General features: G+C 40.2%; 4 protein-coding genes across 6 annotated transcripts; 2 read left to right on the top strand and 2 right to left on the bottom strand.

The window, feature by feature from the left end:
* Positions 1-73: 73 nt before the first annotated feature.
* Positions 74-7,915, top strand: dnajb5 (DnaJ heat shock protein family (Hsp40) member B5). 2 transcript variants are annotated; one of them, XM_055161620.1, is made up of 4 exons: positions 74-1,258; positions 2,262-2,540; positions 2,726-3,387; positions 6,608-7,915. In XM_055161620.1, the coding sequence occupies exons 2-4, from the start codon at positions 2,330-2,332 to the stop codon at positions 6,839-6,841; spliced, it is 1,107 nt and encodes a 368-aa protein (XP_055017595.1). In that variant the 5' UTR covers positions 74-1,258; positions 2,262-2,329; the 3' UTR covers positions 6,842-7,915. The 2 variants fall into 2 exon arrangements, with proteins under 2 accessions (XP_055017595.1, XP_055017596.1); XM_055161621.1 differs by lacking the exon at positions 74-1,258 and adding an exon at positions 1,270-1,591.
* A 212-nt stretch (positions 7,916-8,127) lies between these two features.
* akr1a1a (aldo-keto reductase family 1, member A1a (aldehyde reductase)) lies at positions 8,128-10,175 on the top strand. Its single transcript, XM_020920878.2, has 8 exons — positions 8,128-8,674; positions 8,751-8,870; positions 8,946-9,097; positions 9,210-9,405; positions 9,481-9,530; positions 9,599-9,748; positions 9,817-9,976; positions 10,069-10,175. Exons 1-8 carry the CDS (start codon positions 8,594-8,596, stop codon positions 10,132-10,134), a joined length of 975 nt encoding a protein of 324 aa, XP_020776537.1. The 5' UTR covers positions 8,128-8,593; the 3' UTR covers positions 10,135-10,175.
* Positions 10,176-10,180: 5 nt separating this feature from the next.
* On the bottom strand, positions 10,181-16,227 carry vcp (valosin containing protein). Its single transcript, XM_020920884.2, has 17 exons — positions 16,075-16,227; positions 14,829-14,940; positions 14,585-14,757; positions 14,363-14,505; positions 14,099-14,229; positions 13,892-14,023; positions 13,717-13,819; positions 13,334-13,467; positions 12,927-13,062; positions 12,738-12,850; positions 12,421-12,585; positions 12,220-12,342; positions 11,912-12,124; positions 11,515-11,823; positions 11,027-11,182; positions 10,803-10,957; positions 10,181-10,691 (listed from the first exon to the last, which is right to left on the bottom strand). The coding sequence occupies exons 1-17, from the start codon at positions 16,089-16,091 to the stop codon at positions 10,586-10,588; spliced, it is 2,421 nt and encodes an 806-aa protein (XP_020776543.1). The 5' UTR covers positions 16,092-16,227; the 3' UTR covers positions 10,181-10,585.
* A 473-nt stretch (positions 16,228-16,700) lies between these two features.
* On the bottom strand, positions 16,701-21,200 carry fancg (FA complementation group G). 2 transcript variants are annotated; one of them, XM_055161618.1, is made up of 15 exons: positions 20,980-21,199; positions 20,272-20,503; positions 20,100-20,190; positions 19,900-20,025; positions 19,658-19,839; positions 19,434-19,557; positions 19,224-19,354; positions 19,004-19,150; positions 18,776-18,936; positions 18,608-18,680; positions 18,191-18,501; positions 17,665-17,705; positions 17,406-17,579; positions 17,097-17,211; positions 16,701-16,917 (listed from the first exon to the last, which is right to left on the bottom strand). In XM_055161618.1, the coding sequence occupies exons 2-15, from the start codon at positions 20,338-20,340 to the stop codon at positions 16,809-16,811; spliced, it is 1,854 nt and encodes a 617-aa protein (XP_055017593.1). In that variant the 5' UTR covers positions 20,341-20,503; positions 20,980-21,199; the 3' UTR covers positions 16,701-16,808. The 2 variants fall into 2 exon arrangements, with proteins under 2 accessions (XP_055017593.1, XP_055017594.1); XM_055161619.1 differs by lacking the exons at positions 19,434-19,557; positions 19,658-19,839 and having other exon boundaries at positions 20,980-21,200.
* Positions 21,201-21,550: the final 350 nt, after the last annotated feature.

Genomic DNA, 21,550 nt, shown 5'->3' with positions numbered 1-21,550 from the left:
TTAACCACACTTGTTAAGATCATATTACAAATTTTGCATTGTATTAAAATTATAAATGTGGTAAATATTGCAACTGGGTCTAGTACAAGTGTTTTAACTTTAGCTACCTTATGTGATCCAGCTGCCTTAATTGACACCAAAGCTGTCAGGTTTTAAAAATATATATATCAGACAACTGTGGTCTCTATGGTTACCAGAAGGGTACAAGGAAGAGAGGAGGTGGTGAGAACAGCTTGTTCTGAGGATCTGAACTAAACTAAAAGAGGAGGGGAGGTAATGGGCAGTTGTAACAGTGATCACCATACACTTTGATCAGTCAGATCTGTATAATGATGCCCTATATGTTTTATTTATGCCTCTGTTTATTCTATTATTTTATCTGTTATCTTTAATGAAAGAATAGCCAATACAGAACTATTGATAGTCCCAGCCTTTCGCACATGTAGATAGGCACAGTGGGCATAATGGGCTTATTGCAGACAGTACATTGGCAGACACAAAGTCTGGCATGTTCTGCATCACCATGGAAACGCAGCATCATTTTAGGAGCAACTGTTCCTGAAGTGCATCTTGCATTGGAGCAGTGATCAAAATAATTTTGTATTTCTATTCACAACCTTTTCTACTCATGTTTTCTATCAAATCTTTGTTTGTACTATGCACTTGACAATCTTCTGAAATATAGGCTTTATCAGTGCATTGCTATATAGCATTGTATAGCAAACGATTTTTGTACTTTATTTTGTACTTTTTGTTTGTTTGATTCCTCATTGTCTACTCAATCAAGTAGCCTATGTGAATACATTTTATATTTAGTTGACATACAAACAATTGTGTTTACTGACTATTAGCATTAGACATTAGACAGGCAAGGTACAGTTACACGTAGAAGACATCCCCAGTTTTGTATATTTATTTAACTGTACTGAAAATATGAAAGAATATTTCGGTGGTGTGGAATCCTTTTTGGATATCTACATTTTTCAGAATTATACAATCATACATTCATAACACAGTACATAAAACGTGTGCATAGAGTCACTACATGACTCAACACTTGAATACCAACTCTACCGAGGCACGACAACGCGTGAGCGTGCGCGTACACACACCAAGCGTACTCGCCTCGATGTGTTCTGTTTTGTGTTCTAACTTCCCTCTCCCTAGACACGTAAGTAACTACCCACTTTACAAATTATCTGTCAGAAGACCTGAAGATTATTTCAAATTGGAGAGGCAGTCTGCACCACAAGATTTGGTAAGAGTTCTTTCTGTAACTTCGGAGAAATTTGTTGGTAATTTGGTCCTTTGAGAACCTTTTAGCTTTCCCTACAACGTTCTTATGGACAGAGTAACAAGTTTATTTCGGAGAAAGGGCTCTTTTGGCAGTTGTCCGAGGTTTTCCACTGGGACGTCAGATGCGCATCAGCATTTGGTCAGCGGCTATTTCAGAGCGTGTGATCCTCGCTGTGCGCCCTGACGTCACTTATAAGGACGCAGCGGTGGCGGGTGGCAGCCGCAGACTGAAGCTGAGGGAAAGAAATGCTCAAAACCAGCCGAGATATTTATTTGGAATTGAATTGATTGCCATGTAAGTAGAATATTTGAACACTCCGTTGACTCCTTTATTGTGGGTCTACATATTTATCGGACTACAGCTTAATTTTGTTCACATTGTCTCTCCACCATTTATTACTTTAATGAAAAAGAACAATTTCTTCATTGTCTTAACATAATTTTGTTGCTAATTCCCTAAGCTTTTGAAACATGTACTGTCAGTCTGTAAATCTAAAGCTTTGAATGCACAGGCAGACAGGCTACTTAAAGCTCTGCAGTAGCGTACTGGTTGAAAGGGCTCCCGGTGTCCGTGTTCCGCTTAACAGCAATGCCAGGAGAAACCTTTCCTTCTTGAACTTACTGGCTATTCAGTGTTAGCAAAAGCAATTTCATTTAAAGTTGAAAATCGAAATAATAGGCCGATCAATCAGTGCTATTGTCTGTATCTGCCAGACTCTCATTGGAGAAGAAGCCGTGCGCTTCAGCTGATGTCGGGGATCCCTCCGCTCTATCTCCTCATCAGCTGTGTCTCCATAGCAACATTAGTGAAATGTCTGTTCCTCAGGGTTATTCCAGCATCCTCTAAACGTGTCCGTATGTTCAGAGGTGCACTTGAATGCCCTGTGCACTGCTGCCAGGACAATCTGGTCAGTTTGTGATTCATTATTGTAAGCCCTAACATTAGTCTATGTATTTCCCACCAGAGACTGACCACGGTCTGAGCTGGTGAGGGCGTCCTGGCAGCCATACAAGTGTAAGCTTGTTTCCAGCTATGGGGAAGGACTACTACAAGACTTTGGGTATTCCAAAAGGTGCCAATGAAGAGGAGATCAAGAAGGCATACCGACGCATGGCCCTGCGTTTTCATCCTGACAAGAACACAGATGCAAATGCAGAGGAAAAGTTTAAGGAAATTGCTGAGGCCTATGAAGTACTCAGTGATCCAAAGAAAAGGGTTGTCTATGATCAGCTGGGAGAAGAAGGTATGTCAACTTTAGCTTTAACTTCACTATTAATACAAGTTCACAAGCAAATATTTAGTATTACTCTGTTTAAACCACTGTTTTTAATACTCTATAGACATGTGAACTGCTTCCCACCATGTGTTTCTCATATGTATTTATGTGTTAATCTAAAGATACTTACATATATATGTACCTTCCTTCAGGTTTAAAGACGGGGGGAAGCAGCTCCTCAGGTGTCCCTGGCAGTTCAGCATATCACTATACGTTCCATGGAGATCCCCACGCCACATTTGCTTCTTTCTTCGGAGGCTCAAACCCCTTTGATATGTTTTTTAGCTCTAGCCGTAACCATAACCGTTCTAATGGTTTCTCCTTTCACAATGATCACAACAATGATGGAGACCAGGACATGGACATTGAGGATGAGGACCCCTTCAGCCATTTTGGGAGGCAGTTTGGTTTTACAGGCGGCATGAAGAATGGTTTTGCTGGAGAGGGCCGTCGCAGGAGGGGTGTCCATTCAGAACGACTTGGAGCTAGTCAAAAACACCAGGATCCTCCTGTGGTCCATGAGCTGAAGGTCTCGCTGGAAGAGATCTTCCATGGATGCACCAAGAGGATGAAAATTACACGACGCAGATTGAATCCAGACGGCAGGAGCATGAGGACTGAAGACAAGATCCTCAACATTGTCATAAAGAAAGGCTGGAAGGAAGGCACCAAGATCACCTTTCCAAAAGAGGGGGATGAAACCCCTGAGAACATTCCTGCAGACATAGCCTTTGTGCTCAAAGACAAGGGACATGCTCACTTTAAGAGAGATGGTTCAAATATCATCTACAGTTGCAAGATAAGTCTAAAAGAGGTGCGTATTCCCATGATTTGCCTCATTATCAGAATGTCTTAGGAATATTAAACTATGCAATGCAATCAGAGTTTGCTAAGGAAACTAGGATAAAATGTAATGCACTTATGAAGAATCTTGAATAATATCCAACCTGGTGGTTGATATAGACTTTTCTGCTTGATGCTTCTCCAGATTAATAAGGCATTTCATGTTTCTTAATGGGTTTATTTCTAAATTTCTTTTGTGTGTTCTGTTGCTCAAGGACATTTGGTGGGTAGTTTCTGCTGCAGTGTGAGCCATCAGGAATGTGGTGTCCTTGTGTGACCTGCTACAGCCATTGTCCACATTTTGTTCTTTTCACAAAGTTACATCCAGGCAGACATACAAAATGTCACATTGGGTCATTGTCATACACACTTGGCTTGCTAGCCTTCTTAGTCAAAGATATTGTAGTATGACACAGTGCCAGTGCAGGCTGGTTTTACTGTGATTGGCAGTGAATTTAATTAGATGCTTTTTCGGGGGCAACGGGTCCAGCGCTGTCCTGGACTGACTATGAATCACATAAACTGTCTGAGAGGGTGACCTGACATTGTTTGGTTAAAAGTAGGTGAGCTCTGGGAGGTAAGGGAGCAGTTGTTCTCCAGTTTTTACCAATTTTATTCACTCTAGCTCCTGAAAACATCATTACTGAATATAGTAACAGGGCTCTGTTAGTACCTGCACGCTGCATAAATGAGACCACACAGGAGCTTGTTAAGATCTAGTAAGCAGAAAATTGAGTTTGATTAAGTTTCTTTCCCTGTTAGGCCATTCACAGATGAGACTTGAGTCTGATACAGCCAAAGACACATTGCTGGGGAGTAGATAAATGTGCAGAGTGGGGGGTTGTTACTTGGGGAATATAAGAGAAGTGGGTCAGATGAGTGTGTATCCAAAGCAAATAAGAGCTCATATTCCAGTGCTGCATCTCTCTCTGCTACAGACAATGATGTGCTCAGAAAAGAGGCAGTCCACACACAGTGCCACAGAGTGTTCACTTTTAGAAATGAAACAAAAAATACTATCTCGTGCTTTATACCTGTCTATCTACCTGTTTAAACAAAGAGAGTAAGGAAGCATCTGGATGGAAAAAAGACCTCAAACTATGTTGAAATCTACTACACATTAAAATGTGTATGATCAATACACATCATACAGCAAAACTAGGGCTGAGATGAAACAGAAATCCCATGAGACAAGACACAATATTAGATCTCACTAAACAAGGTGAGACTATATAAATATCTACATTTTGCTCAAAATTGCATTAATATATTGCACACTTATTTCATAATATTTCTTATGCCATATTTAAAAAAGGTCAATTGATATTCTTTGTGTTTAAATTGAAAATGTGTAATTACTTTACTCTGTTGATATGGTCATCCAAAGCCTGTTTATGCCATAGGCTTGCCCAATCCAGCTGTTACTCTCAGTAGGCCCTTTTCCAGTTTGTGTTGTCAGTCAGTTGTCAGTCTGTTCTGAAGACTCCAGAGAGGGTCTGCCAGAGGCACAGTGGCAGCAGTAATCTCTTGGAGTTAAAAATTTGTTGTTTGTTTTAAATATTTCCATGTTTATGCCTGACTGTCTATGCCTGAGCCTTCCTAGTAATAATAAAGGTGCCTCTGCAGTGGGCTGCTGTCACCATGACTGTACAATCCAGCCGCTCCTGTCTCTGCACAACACTGCACTGGGGCAGTGCTCGTATCCACACACTCAGGTGCTAACTGTAGCTACAGGGCTCTAAAAGCTGGAAGAAGAGCTGTACTACACTCCACCTCCATAAAATCAAAAATCAAGTAAACATTGGCACATTGAAATCTGCTTTTCATAGTTTTGTCTTAAAATTACTTTTGTCCTTAACATTGTCGTGAGACTGCTTAGACTGCTGCCCCCGCGACCCGGCCCCGGATAAGCGGACGAAAATGGATGGATGGATGGATTGTCGTGAAATAATGTTTCTACGCAGTGCTGTCAGAGCTAAAGTGTGCATTATGTGATAGTTTAGCATCTCAACTGAGGCTTGTGTGATGAGTGGGCTCTGATCAGCTGGTGATGTGGCTGTCATAACAGCCTGTGTGCATTTGTGACTGTTTGTGAATGAACCAATTCATATTGAGAGAGCAGCCAGAAATATTTAAGCCTCAGAATAAGACTACATGTTGTAATGAACTTAGTCTGGCAGTGTCTGATTCACTACATGTTACTTGGGTTTTGAAAATTTAAACTTATGATTATCAATCATAAAAAATGGTATTGAAACTAGTTATACTACTATATTTAAATATTAATTTAAACATGTATCAATAATAAAAACATAACATAATTTAATAGGACAAACTTGTAATCCTGAGTAGTTCTAGTCTACATTTGTATCAAGACTAAACTGAAAGATTACCATTATTTTCTAAATGATTATCAGAGATGGCAAAGGAAACAAGAGATTAGGACTACATCAGTGTACCTTATGACATTTTCCTTCTGTGATATAAAAATTTATCATTTTTTTTCCTTGAAATGTTTGACATGTTAGGATTGCTCTTACAATAGTGTTGTACAACATACAATGTTTTAGTTAATTTTGTCAGGTCTTGATTTCTATTGTTGATGCCAAAAGTTGTGGGTTCAAATGTGTTGTATAGTATGTGTGATGCTCACTGGAAAGCTGTGAATACCTGATAACAGCTGGCCCCTGGTTTAGTTTAGCTCTGTTTCTTTGCTCAAAGTGGCTTGATCAGGACGGCGATAAGAAATATGTGTGCATGTGTTTGTTCTCTCCCCAGCCCTCCGACTATTTACGAGCTCAGCCAATATCTGCTTCACTTCATTAGCTTCAGCTATGAGCCTGCAGCTAAAATTAGCCTCCTGTGCAATGTGTCTACCCCCATTCACACACTCCTACCCTGACACACTTCTAAACAACTCCCTCAAAACACAAAAACTTTTCCGTTGCCAAGTTGTTTTTCAAATGTTCTTGTTCTGAATTCCTCCATAGACCCCCCAGAGTCTTGGCTAATATACAAATAGTTTAAAGACTTTTTCACACGAACAGAAACATGTTTTACAAAGATTTACTCCCTGTTCATAATCAGTTTGAGCTCATGGAAATATTCAGTCACTGATGTTTTCAGCACTTTGGCATTTCGTTCCTTCACATGTGATTTAACCCTCTCAATCTCTCATTTCCTTTCTCCAGGCCTTGTGTGGTTGCACCGTGAGCATTCCTACTCTGGAAAACCGTGTCATCTCACTCCCATGTCATGACATCATCAAGCCCGGGACAGTCAAGCGACTCAGAGGAGAGGGTCTGCCCTTTCCTAAAAACCCTTTGCAGCGCGGAGATCTCATCGTGGAATTTTCTGTACACTTTCCCGACAGGATCCCTCACCAATCCAAAGAGATCATCAGACAACACCTGCCACAGTCATAACAACGTCTCACTAAACACACATCATGTAATACCCTTTTATATCCACACTGGACTCTTGTATTGTTGCTACAATTCCCTTAAGCCATTATAATATACATTTTTGTGAATAAGTGCCAACAGGGATGGTACTAATAAGATGTATTTATTTATATTAAACACATCCTGGGGAAGGTTACGTTGAAGAGATAGAAAGCAGGATAGTTGTTTAAAGTAAAATACTTTCATATTTTTGCAGACTTGGTAGTGGGTCTTTTGCAGTCTTTTGTAAGAGGACAAATAACTGTCATAGTGTCAGTTTTAATCGATGAAACACATTTGGTCTTGTAGTTTTGATCTGTAAACTCAAACTCCAGGCTGTTGAATATTAGAAAATATGTCTGTGATGATAATACAATAAAACAAGCGTAATAATCGAAAATATAACCTTTGAACTTATGTACCAGATGTAGAAAAGACAATCAAAACTTACACAGCAGAGGATAATGCAATCTGCATTGAACATGGGTGCTTTCCCCTGGCTCTAGGCCTCGGGACTGTCAGGTGCCTTAGTCCAGTCCCATAAGCCACCACAGGAAACATACAGTACATCTGTACAACCAGCCATATTATATACATAAAATACAGTGCTACAAGTGGGATTAGTAATTTTTCTGACAGACAGGAAGGGGACTTTTTACCAAACGTATGTGAAACATGAAGTTTACCATATATACATATGTACTCTGGGAGGGCAAATGTGTTTCAAATCATCAGTTAGCTGTGCAAAAGAGTACACTTTACAGTCAATGTTTTCCTAGAGTCTGTACATCTTTACAATAATTCTAAATGAACTTGAATAGTTGTTTTGTATAATTGGTGTTGGCGGTTTTTTAAACTCTTTACTCTTATACTGAAGTTCTTACAGCACAGATACAAAATAGTATTATTTCAAACATCTGTAATCCACTTGAATGGACCTCTGGACTATGGCTGTAATCTGAACACGCATGCACTGTTGCTCATTGACTGACTGTCACTGCTTGTGTGCATTTGACATGTTAATAATGTTTTCAAAATGGAATCAAATAAACCAAATGTGTGAATCAAACACTGTTTCAAACATCAGATTCCTTTTTACAAGTCCAAGTTACAGATAAACAAATAAGGATAACCTTTGACCCCAGCTTGTATCTGCCCTCAGCTGTGCTCTAGCTCATTCACTCATTCATCATTTGGGCTGATCCACATGCTTAAGGTAAATTACTAGTTGTAATTGTAGTTACAATAGTAATTTTTATTGACTTTGAATGCAGGTTGAGCAGATGATCTGGGGACACTTCTGGTCAGAAAATAATAGTTCAAGTTTGCTGTGTTCTTCACATGATACCAAAGGGATCTTCTGAGATGCTGCAGTAACACCCCACTGTGACTAATACCATATAACTGCATCAGCTATTTCTAGCAATAAGGCTTGGTTCACACAGGCTTTAGATTTCCTCTGAGGCTAAAGAATCAGTGCCGTGCTTTGCGATAACAAAGGCAGCTCACCAAATGTTGTCTCACTCCTGAACTTCACCGTTTACTGCATTATGGTTACAGGGGGCTTTTTTTTTTTTTTTTTTTTTGCTCTCTTGACCACGTCCTGTTAATAAATTCTAAAGAGTGAATCAGTTACAGAGTTTTGGAACTTAGTCATGATGACTGAGCCAACTCTTTAAGAAGCTTAACTACAAAACTTCATAGTGTTAGTGTTGTCACCACACAAGTGTGACCATGAGTGGCTTTGTACTGCTGTCTACGGGGCACCAGATGCCCATGGTTGGGCTAGGCACCTGGAAGAGTGCTCCAGGACAGGTATCAAATAGTCTGCTGTAAGAACATGGTTTTCTGATAGTTGGTCATTTGAGTGCTTTGTTTTTCTCTGCACCAGGTGAAGCAGGCAGTGCTGGCAGCCTTGGACTGTGGGTATAGACATATTGACTGTGCTGCTGCATACAGCAATGAACAGGAGGTGGGGGAGGGTTTGGCTCTCCGGATAGGTCCAGATAAGGTAGGACTGCTCAATATACTACTGAATATAATCTTACACCGTTTTTGATACAAGTTAGTTTACCTATTTCTTTAGGCGCTTCGCCGTGAGGAGGTCTTTGTGACATCTAAACTGTGGAATACAAAGCATGAGCCAGAGGACGTGGAGGCGGCCTGCCAGACCACTTTAACTAACCTGGGTCTCTCCTATTTAGACTTGTACCTCATGCATTGGCCAATGGCCTTCCAGTGAGCAGCCACACTACAGGGACTTTGTCGCCACCTGTTGGTCACAGTGGGACAAAACAAGTTTGTTTACTTTTTTTTTTTTTTTATCATAAATTGTATCTTTGCATTTCAGGCGAGGTGAAGACCTAATGCCACGGCGTGACGATGGCAGTGTGTGTTATTCTGACACACACTATAGGGAGACCTGGAAGGCTATGGAGAGTTTAGTGGATAAGGGTCTTGTCAAGGCCATAGGACTGTCCAACTTCAATGCTAGGCAAATCAATGACATCTTGACCATGGCCAAGCATAAACCAGTAGTTAACCAGGTAAACAAAATAAATGATACACAGTAGCTAACATAATGATCTCATAGTATTTTAAGAGTTTAATAATCTTCATAGGTGGAGTGCCACCCTTACTTATCTCAACAAGCGCTTGTAGCTCATTGTCGGTCAGTATTTTTCTTAACAGAATAATTAGTTGCCACCAACATAATCTGGCTACGTAATTTTGCCATAGATCACTGGGGGTCTGTGTGACGGCCTACAGCCCTCTGGGTAGTGGGGACAGGCCTTGGGCTTCTCCAGATGAACCAGCCCTGTTGGGGGATTCCAGATTAAGGGCTATTGCTCTGAGATACGGGAAATCTCCTGCACACATTGTCCTGAGGTAAATAAGAGATCCAACTAGGGTATGTGTTATTAGATATACTTTAACAGCTCCCCTTTGGTCCTCAGGTGGCACATTCAAAGAGGAGTGACTTGTATCCCCAAAAGTGTAACACCGTCCAGGATTCAACAAAATCTGCAGGTGTTTGACTTTACCCTGTCAGAAGAGGACATGGCATTGATTGACTCCTGCAATCAGAACAAGCGATTCATTGTTCCCACAGTTGATGTAATTTTACACTTATTTTCTAGCCAAAGTGAGGGTTGGTCATCAGTGTCAAATATGTATTATTATAAACCATTATTTCTGTCTGTTTACAGAGAGGGGGGCAGAGAATTTGGAGAGATGCAAAACATCCCCACTTTCCCTTTCATGATTCTTACTAACTCAAAATGCAGATACTCTTGTTACTAACAATAAAGCACAGTAAAACACATTTTAGAGTTTTTATTTTTTTTCCAACAACATAACCTTGACAAATTTTGTAATACATTAAATGCTACTGTTTATTTAAAAAAAGAGGAAGTAATTAGCAATATGTATATTTTCTTTCATATAGTCTAGCATAGAATCCCATCACTAAAGTCATTCACGTTGGTTGTAAATGGTGAGAATGAAGCCACTTTATAACCCTCCCCATTGAAAAATCTGGAGTCTTACCTTAATAACTCTTAACCCACCCACAACAAAGCCAGGGCAAACCAAGTGGCTACATGCTTTCTCCAGGGGAAATTATACAAAAAAGGAACACATGAAAGAAGCACAAAGTCCTAAAAAGGTGGAATCTTGAGAATTTGTACAAGAGCGATCCCAGGACTGACCACTGATGTGAGTCATTTATCCGTAAAGGTCATCATCATTATCTTCATTGTACACAGGGCCACTGCCAGAACCTCCTGAGCCATGGGTTGGACCACTGCCACCAGCAGCACTGGATGGGAATCTGAAATAAAGATTTTTGTAATGAAATGTTGGTAGCCATGTTATTTAAAGCTTTATGAAGAGCATACAATATTAACCATTGTACAAATGAAAGATGAATGCACTCATTTACCTGAAGCTGCCAAAGCCACGGCTTTGCTGTAGTGTCTGAGCAAACATCTCATATTTGCGAATGTCATTGTCACTGACAGAGCGCCGAGCAAATCGCATTGCCTCTTCAAAGTGGTCCTTCCTGATTTCTGGCACAGGATCATCCTCTTCCACTTCCTACAAACACCACATCATTCTAACAAACATGCGATAGCATTGAGTTGTGCATTATATTTAAGTACCAACCATGGCTGAGGGATTGGTCTGCCTTTCCCTTTCTCTGCGGATTTCATTTTCTATACTTTCTCTGATTGCCAACTTGCATGCCCTCTGGCAGATTTCTGTAAGATCAGCTCCAGAAAATCCATTGGTCATCTTTGCCAAGAAATCCAAGTCCACATCCTATAAAGAAAAGAAAATTAAAAAAAAGAAACACACAGGCTTTCCAGGGTCTTTTAGTATTAAACTTCAACATACAGAGACCATTTTACATTTGTTGGTTGCAAATTGTGAAGAACTCAATATTGTGGTTTACAAAGAATTCCATTAGCTTTCAGTTCATAGCCAGTGTACAGATACACCAATCCCCTGCGTGGCATATGATCTTGTCCCTCTTATGTTCAAATGCAAAATACACACACATTAACTACACACAGCACAAGCGGGTGCACCTTTTGTACAGAATTGTGCAAGGTGGGGGACATACAAAGAGTCAGAGGCTTTCCTGTAAGTACCTTGCTGATGGGACTCTTGCGGAGATTGGCCTTGAGGATGCTCATCCTGCTCTTCTCATCAGGCAATGGAATATAGATTAGCTGATCCAGACGCCCAGGTCTCAGGATGGCTGGGTCAATGATGTCTGGTCTGTTTGTGGCCCCAATGATGAAGACATTCTTCTTGCTGGACATCCCATCCATCTCAGTGAGGATCTGGTTGATGACACGGTCAGCAGCTCCACCACCATCTCCCACATTGCCACCACGAGCCTTCGCTATGGAGTCCAATTCATCAAAAAAGAGCACACATGGTGCTGCCTGACGAGCCTGTGGATTGAGATCACACATTAGACCAAGTTTCAGTGTTGAGAGCGAAGAATTGAAAACAGTAAGGATAGCCATTTGTAGAACTTGCCTTGTCAAAGATCTCCCTGACATTGGCCTCAGACTCTCCAAACCACATAGTCAGGAGCTCAGGTCCTTTGATTGAGATAAAGTTTGCCTGGCACTCATTAGCAATGGCCTTAGCCAAAAGAGTTTTACCGCAACCAGGAGGTCCATAGAAAAGCACACCCTTTGATGGAGTCATGCCAAACTTGAGGAATTTGTCTGGGTGCTCCACTGGATACTAAATGTGTAAGAATATTTGAGTTAGAATAAATAACTTTGTAGGTTACCTTTCATTCTGAAACATTTACTGAGATATGCAAGCAATATGCTTACTTGCACCAACTCCTGCAACTCCCTCTTCACATCTTCCAGACCACCAATATCATCCCATGTGATGTTGGGCACCTCCACAACAGTCTCTCTCAGCGCAGATGGATTGCTCTGGCTCAGGGCCCACTATAGCAAATAAACAGAAGTGTTTTAATTCCCAAACCTGACAAATCACCATAAAACCACAACTATTAGAAATTTTACCTTGAAGTCATCCATGGTCACAGCGAGAGAGTTCATGACTTCTGCATCAATGGTCTCATCCTCAAGGTCAATCAGGTCCATTTTCTTTCGAATGGCCTGCAGTGCAGCCTCAGAGCACAGAGCAGCCAGATCGGCACCTACATGGCCATGGGTTTCATTGGCCACCTACAAATTAAAATCGTTCAACGGTTAAGCAAAAAATGACAATATCAGCAAAATGTAACTAGTGTTAAGATTCCTCACATACAGATAATCAGATTACAGCTAGTAAATTGTTAAAAAGTTGCCACTGTAAGACAAACAAAATATGAGCAAACCTGCTCCAAGTCCACATCGTCAGCCAGCTTCATGTTCTTTGTGTGAATCTGCAGGATTTCCAACCTGCCAGTAGCATCAGGTATGCCAATGTCAACTTCTCTATCAAAACGACCTAAGAAAGCAAAGGTTGTCAAAAATGCTCAATATAAAACTATAGGAGTCTCATGAACGGATTTTAGGAAAGTTACCAAATCTTCTCAGGGCTGGGTCAATGCTGTTGGGTCTGTTTGTGGCAGCCATGACAATGACGTGAGCCCTCTGTTTCAGTCCATCCATTAAAGTCAGCAGTTGAGAAACAATTCGTCTCTCCACCTCACCATGAGTCTGCACACAAGTTTGCATTAGATGTTGGGTTAAGTAATCAAAACAAAGATTCAGCAATCATTTGACTACACTCTAGACAAACTGCCTTATGCTGGAAGCTCAGGATGCTGTGAGGCAAACAGTAAACTGACATGTTAGGACTTCAGTGTGAGGCAATGATCTGGTGGTGCAGTGACCCATTGTCAAAACTGCATATTTTGTACAGACCCTTTAAGCCTATTCATCCTATATTTGGAAAAGAAACAGTAGTATGGTTTTGTGAACTCCCCACCTTCTCTCTCTTTGGAGCGATGGCATCCAGTTCATCAATGAAGATAATAGCAGGTGCATTTTTCTCTGCTTCCTCAAAGGCTTTTCTCAAGTTACTTTCACTTTCACCAGCAAGTTTGCTCATAATCTCAGGACCTTTACAAACAGACAAACATCAGCAGGATGAATTTGCATTAATTCTGACTTACCACAACCATTAAGAATAACCAATTATTACGAAGTTTAAACTAATGCATCAGTTTTATATAGCGCATTTTTTTTGGACACTCAGACGCTTTTACAGATCATTATTCATTCACTCCATACCCAGCAATGGTAAGCTACTACTGTAGCCACAGCTGCCCTGGGGCAGACTGACAAGTCAACAATAAAAATATATTTCACCATTGATTAGGAAAAAGAAGGCCCCAGTCTCATTGGCCACAGCTCGAGCAATCAAGGTCTTTCCTGTTCCAGGAGGTCCATAAAGCAAGATTCCACGAGGAGGCTGAAAACAAAATCTGCATCATATACGTTCTTTGCTTGCAACTTTCAGATTTATTCCAAAAATGGTTGTTACCTTGACACCAATGGCCTTAAACAGTGCAGGGTGTCTAAGAGGCAGCTCCACCATCTCTTTGATTTGTGCCAACTGCTTCCTCACACCTCCAATGTCATCATAACCAACTTCATTCAGGGATTCTTCTTCATCCTGAGTACAAAATAAAGTTTGAAATTTAGATTTTCTATAAATTTGCAAGTTTAACCCAATACAACTTCTACACACCTCTCTCCTGATGGGCTCTCCCTCACAGTGAATGACAGTATCAGGGGCAACAATGCAATATGGGGAAGGGTCAGTTTCCACAACTTTAAACTCCACAGCACGCATACCTCCTCTGACCAAGAAGATATCACCTTCACATGTACAAGATTATGTTACTACACATATACTGTGGTCCAAAGCAAGAAAAATAAGCCTTAGTAATCATTTTAAGTTATTTAAAAAATAAGCTGAAACTAAACATAAAGCCCACAATTTTAAACAAACCTTTGCGAATTGGTCTGTAAGCCTCAAGGAAGTACGGCTTGAGGTAAACCTCAAACAGGTTTCCAGTAATTCCTTCTACAGTGTCATCAATGGGGAGAACATGGATCCGTTTTCCATACTTCACATCAGGACATGGCTGAATGCTGAGAAAGGATTACTCTTTATAATCAGGATATCATGAACATTGACATGATGGGGGGGGGAGGGGGTTGGGGCCTTTACCTGATGACATCCCCCAATCGAACCCGCAGGTTATTGCGGACTACCCTGTTCATGCGGACCTTTTCATCAGAGCAGGTGTCATCAGAAAGAACAATGCAAACAGTCTCCCGCCTCTTCTTCCCCTTCATCAACACTGTATCCCCACGGAAAAGTTGCAGCTCATCCATTTTTGTCTAAATCAGGCAACAATATTTTGGTTATCAGTTCTATTTAAAATTGAATTGAAAAAAAAAATAGTTTCTACCTGAGAAAGAGAGACTACACTGTTGTCTTCATTGATGGATTCATCCACAATCAGTCTGTTGGGTCTGTTCTTCTGTTTGAGAATAGCAGTAGCTAGATCATCACTTTTAGATCTATAAACAGAGGATTCAATAATACAAGTTATACATTTTACAAGTTAGCTCATTAATAATGTCGATTTTAATCACTTATTAACTTGTATTAACAAAGAGTGTTTGAATTAATATGTTAATAATGACAGTACAATTTGTTGTATATTTGTTGAAAAGGGCAACTAAGATGTGTGTAATGAACAGAATGTCTGTTTCTACATTATTTATTCTGTATAGGAACACTATTAAAAATGTAACAAGCAAGCAGGTAAGACAACTCAATTTACAGTCACGTGTACCACAATTATTGAACATATAAAATGTATATTTAGCTCAAAATACAAAATTCCCCAAACAGTACATACCAGAAGTACCTAGAATATCTTGAAGGCTGCCCGTTTAGTTACTCTTTCATTTCATTAGCATGCTAACGCTAGCGCACCAGCTAAGTGAATGGACCCAGATGACACAGCAAAAGAAAAAAAACTTTTAGAGTAGCCTCGGCTGGATATACACGTTGTTAAACGCGGCTATGGGACTGGACTTTAATGTAAAGAAACACTGATACTTGGGCCATTAACTACAAGTTATGGATGTTTAATTATGCCATTTACAAACCAATTGTGCACGGGCAGCTCAGGACTGGACTGTTGCTACGTTACCCACAAGTTAGCCAGCAATAACGGCTAGTTACCGTTGACAAGACAATAACCAGTTATCTTGATAATAACGCTATTTGTTTAGTATTAGTTAATCTCTATTTTGTACAGTTCACATTCACAAAGTGATACAAATGCTTGTTTGCGGTTAGTTAGGCCTAAGCAGTAAGATGCAGATGGCTTTGGCCTTGGTTATGCTGCTAAGCTCATGTTAGCATCGACACGATAGCGGTGACTGCGCTTTGTCAAACGCTGTCAGATACAGAGCTACCCCAGGGCCGAGTAGTGACCAGCTAGTTAATGAGAATGGAAAATCTACCAACTTAAAAATCGACTCCAACCACTCAGAGTTCGCTCATCAAGATCTAAAAGAGTCTTTCAACAGCCCGAAAAAGTGCGGAGGCTGACACTGACCCCATTAGCTTGCATTGCTAAAATAACGTAATACGTACTAATGATAGCCATTTAAATAGCATTCAAACGAAACAATACTTACTCCCCTCCCGTAGCCATGTCGTCCACTTGATTTTACTGACAATAAATACGATGGTCTAACTAAAAGATGCAGAGGCCAAACCGGTTATGTTGGTGGTCTGTGTACTGAGACGAAAGAGCATCAGTTTCCGTGCTTTTCTGTAGTTATAGCACGAGCCGGAGTCATACTCGACTCCTATTGGACCATCTTGACTCAGCCTGCATTATGATTGGTTAGTCTTCACATTGCGTTTTCCAGCCAATGAGTATCATTTCTCTCCCACGTCGCTGGGATAAGTCATGATTTTTTTAGCCAGTCTCGAAAGAGTACAGAGTAGTCATTTGCATCAACATTGCTATTGGCCATTTTACCCTGTCAACAAAATGCAACCATCCAATTGGGGCGCACCGCGTTGATGTACTTAACTTGTTTTTCGTTAACTATATAAAAGCATTTTTGTACACAGTAAAGCAAATATGTTTTTCAACTTCCTGTTATCAGAGGATTATTTGAGGACTTCTTGACTTCTTCTCATTCAAAAGGATAGACTGATATTTTGACAACCGTCCTAAATTTTTATCCTCATGAAACAGTGAAATCCATCAATACATATGTCTAATATGTTGGTATTTTGAAGAAATTATCTATTATTGTTTTAAGAATGATTTATTACCAATCTCTACAAGTCAAGAGGATTAACTGTATTTGATTGTTCAACAAACAAAATATACACATTATAAGGACAACAGCAGAAATTATGCATTTCTGTCATCCTCAAATCCAAGATCTTCAATTCTTTGTTGAAGCTCCATGGGGTTCAACATATGGTCAGTTGGAGGTTCAACTAAATAAACACAAACACTTCTGCAGAAAAAAAATAAATAAAAAAATTAGAACAGTAACATAATCACCAGCCAACAGATCAGCCAATATCCATAACTCTGGTAAAGTATGTTATTTAATCTTAATATGTGACCTTCTTTATTTTTTATTTTATATTTTTGCTATGCTAATATTCTAATAGAAGACAAATGTATTCATACTCATTGGAAGATTCTGAGGTAAAGCCCCATGTCTTCTTCCAGCTGCTGGCAGCTTCGTGTCTCCGTTGCAGTCTCCACAGTACTTCTCCACACCATAACCCAGCATTTACACACTCTGTGACAGCATGCACGCATGCAATAGAATGAGTACAATTTAAATAAATCAAACCGGTTAATTATTTCAAACCGCTATCAGCACATTTATTTGTGATTGGTCCATGAAAATGTTTTTTTTCTCCACACATCTGTTTACATACTATAACCCAAAGCAAAAATAGATCAGAGTTTATTCAATAGTATTAACTGTACCTGGGAATGCATGCAAACTGAGATGAAGGTCTCTAAGAGATTCTTTCAATCGATCAGTCTGAGCAAAGCAGATACCTCTGCCAGCCAATGACAACGCTTTTAGCCTCTGGACTGTGAATAATTTTGACCCCTCTTTGCCAACCATGTCTGTGCTGGGGATCTGTGGTTGACATCCTGTGGGAAGAAAAGTGAATCAACTAGTGGATATATGAAGCATTAATTAGGACTAGGAAGCTTATCTTCTTGATAACAATCCCACCTTTAATTTTAAAGCGCACTCTTAAAAGCAGATCTAAACACCTGCAATGGAAAAAAAAAACATTGACATTATTAAAACTAGAAAAGCACTCAGAGAGCGCAGACCTCCGCCAAGGACTACCCCCATTTTTTATATAAATTGCGATAAAATCAGTCTTCTGGATCAGATCTGGATCAGCCTTTGGAATATGAAAGAGGATCCCATTGTCCATCCCTGAGTCAAATTTCATGGGGTTTGGTCAATAAATAACCGAGATATTGAGAAACAAAATTTTTGGCCCCATTTACCACAATGTTAACTAAAATTTCAAAGTGATCCAGAATCCAGGATTTCTTCCGGATCACGCCCAAAATGAAATCAGTTCTTCCTTTTCACATTTCCAACAAATCCTGAAAATTTCATCAAAATCGGTCCATAACTTTTTGAGTTATGTCGCTAATAGACAAACAAACAAACAAACAGACAAACGCTGGCAAAAACATAACCTCCTTGGCGGAGGTAAAAAGAAAACAAAAACAAAACAAACCTTGTATAATGGGTCATAGCTTGTTTCCACTCCTTTAAAAGCATGTAGCAGTGACCCTTGAGGAGATTACTCGCCCCAACGTAGAGGACCATGGCCCCTTTGTCATCATAGTCCACAGCAGGAGTACTGGGCTCATTTTCCACACTCAACTCTTCCAAAACCAATCTTTGTGGTAGAAGATCTAGTGTTGTGTTAACAACTTCATCACACAGTGCAATGCAATCGGCAGGTCGCTGGACCATAAGCATAGCAGCAGCAGCCTCAAGGTAAAGAACACTCAAATGGGGAAGAAATGGAATGTCCATATTCATCTTAAAAATATATAATGCATCAATACTAATCAGCGTTTTATTATTAAATGTCACATTAATAAAAATGTTGTTGAGACCTTCTGATGACTCAATCATAACAACTTACATGATGGGGATTAGGTTGGCCTGTGTGAAGAATAGCTAATAAGTCCAGATAATGCTCCACGCCCTCTGATACTCTGAAGTAATACAGAAAAATAATACATCTGTTTGTAATCAAGATTGCAGATATTTATGTTTCTAACAGAAAACAACATTGTTCACTGGACTTCACCTTCCAAAGCGGACACACTGTAAAGCCAAAATGTGAAGGACTGTTGGAGCAGAGGGTACTTCCAAGAGGTTCTTCAAAGAGGAGCTGGAGAGGAGTAACTCAGAGGAGACAAGCAGACCATCTCCCGTGTTACACTCTGAGCTGTGTGTTAAGTTTAAAACCTGCAGCACAAAAAAAAATGTAATTACAATGTGCACATATGAACTATGTCATAAATAACAGACTTACTGAATGCAGTAACTCAAGAGCTTGGATCTCAGCCTGTTTATTTCCTAGCTGCCTGTAGACGAGCATGCTCTGGTACAACGCACTGACGCAATGACCATCTGTCTCCAGTGCTCTCCGGAAACAGGTCAGTGCCATCTGAGGACATTTCTGGTGACAAACACAAATCAGAGTCAATTAAGAGGTCTCATTATCATTCATACATGTAGTGCCATGTAAGTACCATTTGGTGAAAGCAAGAGCCCAACAGAAGGTGTGTACAGGCCACTACACCTCTGGGAGCAGTGAATGAGGTGGCTTTCTCTATATCACTCAAAGCCTCTGAATACTGACCATCTCTGAATCTTTCTGCACCTAAAATAAAACATATTCAAGCTAAGTCAAATGGAAGTAAGAATGAGAAACCTGCATCAGAAGAATTCCTAATTGTTACCTTGCACAATTAAAGTACAGACATGTAATATCTCAATAAGCTCTTTTGGTTCTAAAACTGGCAGTAAAGACTCCGACAGCACTCCTTTTTTGTTTTCAGTTGAAATTAACAATGATATCTCCTTCTGCAAAACATAACATTGAAGACATATATTTGTAATATATATACTATATTACAGCATATACTATGGATATTTTCAAGAAGGCTGGATTCTTTTAAAATACCTCAGTTTCACAGATAATATGGTATTTCTGTGTGGCTAGCCATATTGCCCACTGCAAACAGAACAGCTGTCTAATGCCACACTCAAAATCTGTATGCTTTATGGCTTTTTCTAAAGCTTTTCTCCAAAACAAAAGATAATCAGAGCTCCCAGGGGTATGTCTACATCCTGATATCTTGAAAACTGTGGGAAAAAAGTACTAGTTATGGAAGGCTATGAAAGGCCATTGAAATATACACAAACCTTTATCCATGACATTTGTAATAAGCAGCTCCACTTTGGAAAACTCAGACATAGCTATAGAAAATACACTAGCATTGTACAACACAGTTAGCTCCAACTGAGTGACACCTATAAGAAGTGGAGCACCTGTGTAGAGAAATGAGACACATATTTCAGAGCACTGATTAATAAATACAACAATAGTAATTTAGAAGAACGACCTTGTATTTTTCTCAAAAGTTTGTGAAACTCCAAAGAAAGGCATCTCAGTTTTAACTGTCTCTCGTCTTTTCTCAGGAGATTTTCACCTGTCTGCAAAATCATAACGACAACATATTACGTGAATCCATTACAACCCAAGTGATTTTTTTTTTTTACTCAACCTGAGCCCACCTTCCATTTAGTTACAAGATCGTTGTTTTCCTGTACCCATTTCTCCAGCAAAGGCGTTGCTCTGTACATTTTAACGGAACAATTAAATTTTACTTAACTTTATCTTTCCCTCAAAATCAGCAGGAAGTGCCCTCTTCTCTCCTATCTTAGTGCAGGTCTGTATGCCTCTGTTGTCCTCTGGTGGGCATAGCAGGCAATTACGATGGATTTCAGCAAATTTTACGCACAGCATCTATAACAGAGGCAAAACATAGGATTTATTAACTATAGTTACTATTAAATATGGTTATATTTAAGGGGTTAGGAGCGTCTGAGTTAAAAAAACAAAAAATAAAATACGGATCCTCCTGCAGGTGGTGAGTCCACGAGAGCATGGCCCCACATTGCTCCTTCAGACTGTGCCCGATTTTTGTGGAAGGGATGGTACGTTACCAGACGCTCGCTGACGAGCACCCACCCCCAGGCCTGCTGCAGGGTCGGGGTCAGTGACACCGATCTGAGCGATGTAACATGGCCCGCTGCTGTATTTAAGACAAAATAAGTAGGCTAAGTAACATAGCCTTCTGTTTGCAATATTACAACCGGGACAAGACGATGGTCAAGTCCTAGTTCACAAATGCCTCTATCTTGTTTATAGTCCTACTGTAGATACAACAAGATAAGCTGCAGTGTCAATAGTGTGTTGTTAAATATATTATGTAGACCTACAATGTGTGTCATCATAGAGCCAGTGAAGGTCATGCTGGGGGCTCATGTCGTCCTCTGGCTGTCACAGAGCAGACACCACTGAAGGAGCTGATGCAGAGAAATGCAGAGCTGACTGAAGTCCGACAGATCTCTGGATAGACGTTTCGGTGAGGTTTGCAGAACAAACCCATTGACCCCAGGTGCTGTGCTATTCCTGTTCAGACATGCTTTGTCATCACTGCGGCTCAAACGGATCATCATTACAGTCTTTTGGAATATATCTGGCAGTAGGCTACATCCATAGACATAGCTACTACATCTCAAAACAGTAAAAGTGGTAAAAGGAAGTGGTGCGTAGTGTGGAGGTGGGCAGGAAGACAGGGTGAGGGAGAGACGGGGGAGGTATGGAGAGGTGAGGGAGAAAGAGGGGGAGGGAAAGAGAGGGAGACTGTCAGTGGCCTCAGGGGAGTTTGTGTGGATCTGCAAACTCACACTGCAGTGGCTCTAAGCATCAGCAGAACAAGCACACCCACACAGTTTGCGCTGATTTCAGGTGTTTTAATAAAGGTAGGAAATAATAGAAATAAAATAT

Source organism: Boleophthalmus pectinirostris, unplaced genomic scaffold (genome assembly GCF_026225935.1).
Source record: "Boleophthalmus pectinirostris isolate CB_2022bp ecotype Guang Dong unplaced genomic scaffold, ASM2622593v1 HiC_scaffold_4, whole genome shotgun sequence".
Lineage (NCBI taxonomy): Eukaryota > Metazoa > Chordata > Actinopteri > Gobiiformes > Gobiidae > Boleophthalmus > Boleophthalmus pectinirostris.
The sequence above is the reverse complement of the archived record's forward strand: the minus strand, read 5'-3'. Positions and strand labels throughout refer to the sequence as shown.

What these genes read in the sequence shown, in the direction of transcription:
- dnajb5 (XM_055161620.1), top strand. Translation starts at nt 2,330, where the DNA reads ATGGGGAAGGACTACTACAAGACTTTGGGTATTCCAAAAGGTGCCAAT. An exon ending in TGATCAGCTGGGAGAAGAAG is followed by an intron (nt 2,541 to 2,725) that starts GTATGTCAACTT and finishes ACCTTCCTTCAG; the next exon opens with GTTTAAAGACGGGGGGAAGC. An exon ending in GCAAGATAAGTCTAAAAGAG is followed by an intron (nt 3,388 to 6,607) that starts GTGCGTATTCCC and finishes TCCTTTCTCCAG; the next exon opens with GCCTTGTGTGGTTGCACCGT.
- akr1a1a (XM_020920878.2), top strand. Translation starts at nt 8,594, where the DNA reads ATGAGTGGCTTTGTACTGCTGTCTACGGGGCACCAGATGCCCATGGTT. An exon ending in ATAAACCAGTAGTTAACCAG is followed by an intron (nt 9,406 to 9,480) that starts GTAAACAAAATA and finishes TAATCTTCATAG; the next exon opens with GTGGAGTGCCACCCTTACTT. An exon ending in CCTGCACACATTGTCCTGAG is followed by an intron (nt 9,749 to 9,816) that starts GTAAATAAGAGA and finishes TTTGGTCCTCAG; the next exon opens with GTGGCACATTCAAAGAGGAG.
- vcp (XM_020920884.2), bottom strand. An exon ending in CGATTGGGGGATGTCATCAG is followed by an intron (nt 14,506 to 14,584) that starts GTAAAGGCCCCA and finishes ATCCTTTCTCAG; the next exon opens with CATTCAGCCATGTCCTGATG. An exon ending in TTAAGGCCATTGGTGTCAAG is followed by an intron (nt 13,820 to 13,891) that starts GTAACAACCATT and finishes TTTTGTTTTCAG; the next exon opens with CCTCCTCGTGGAATCTTGCT.
- fancg (XM_055161618.1), bottom strand. Translation starts at nt 20,340, where the DNA reads ATGTACAGAGCAACGCCTTTGCTGGAGAAATGGGTACAGGAAAACAAC. An exon ending in CAGTGTGTCCGCTTTGGAAG is followed by an intron (nt 18,681 to 18,775) that starts GTGAAGTCCAGT and finishes GTATTACTTCAG; the next exon opens with AGTATCAGAGGGCGTGGAGC. An exon ending in ACCTCAGAATCTTCCAATGA is followed by an intron (nt 16,918 to 17,096) that starts GTATGAATACAT and finishes TTTTTTCTGCAG; the next exon opens with AAGTGTTTGTGTTTATTTAG.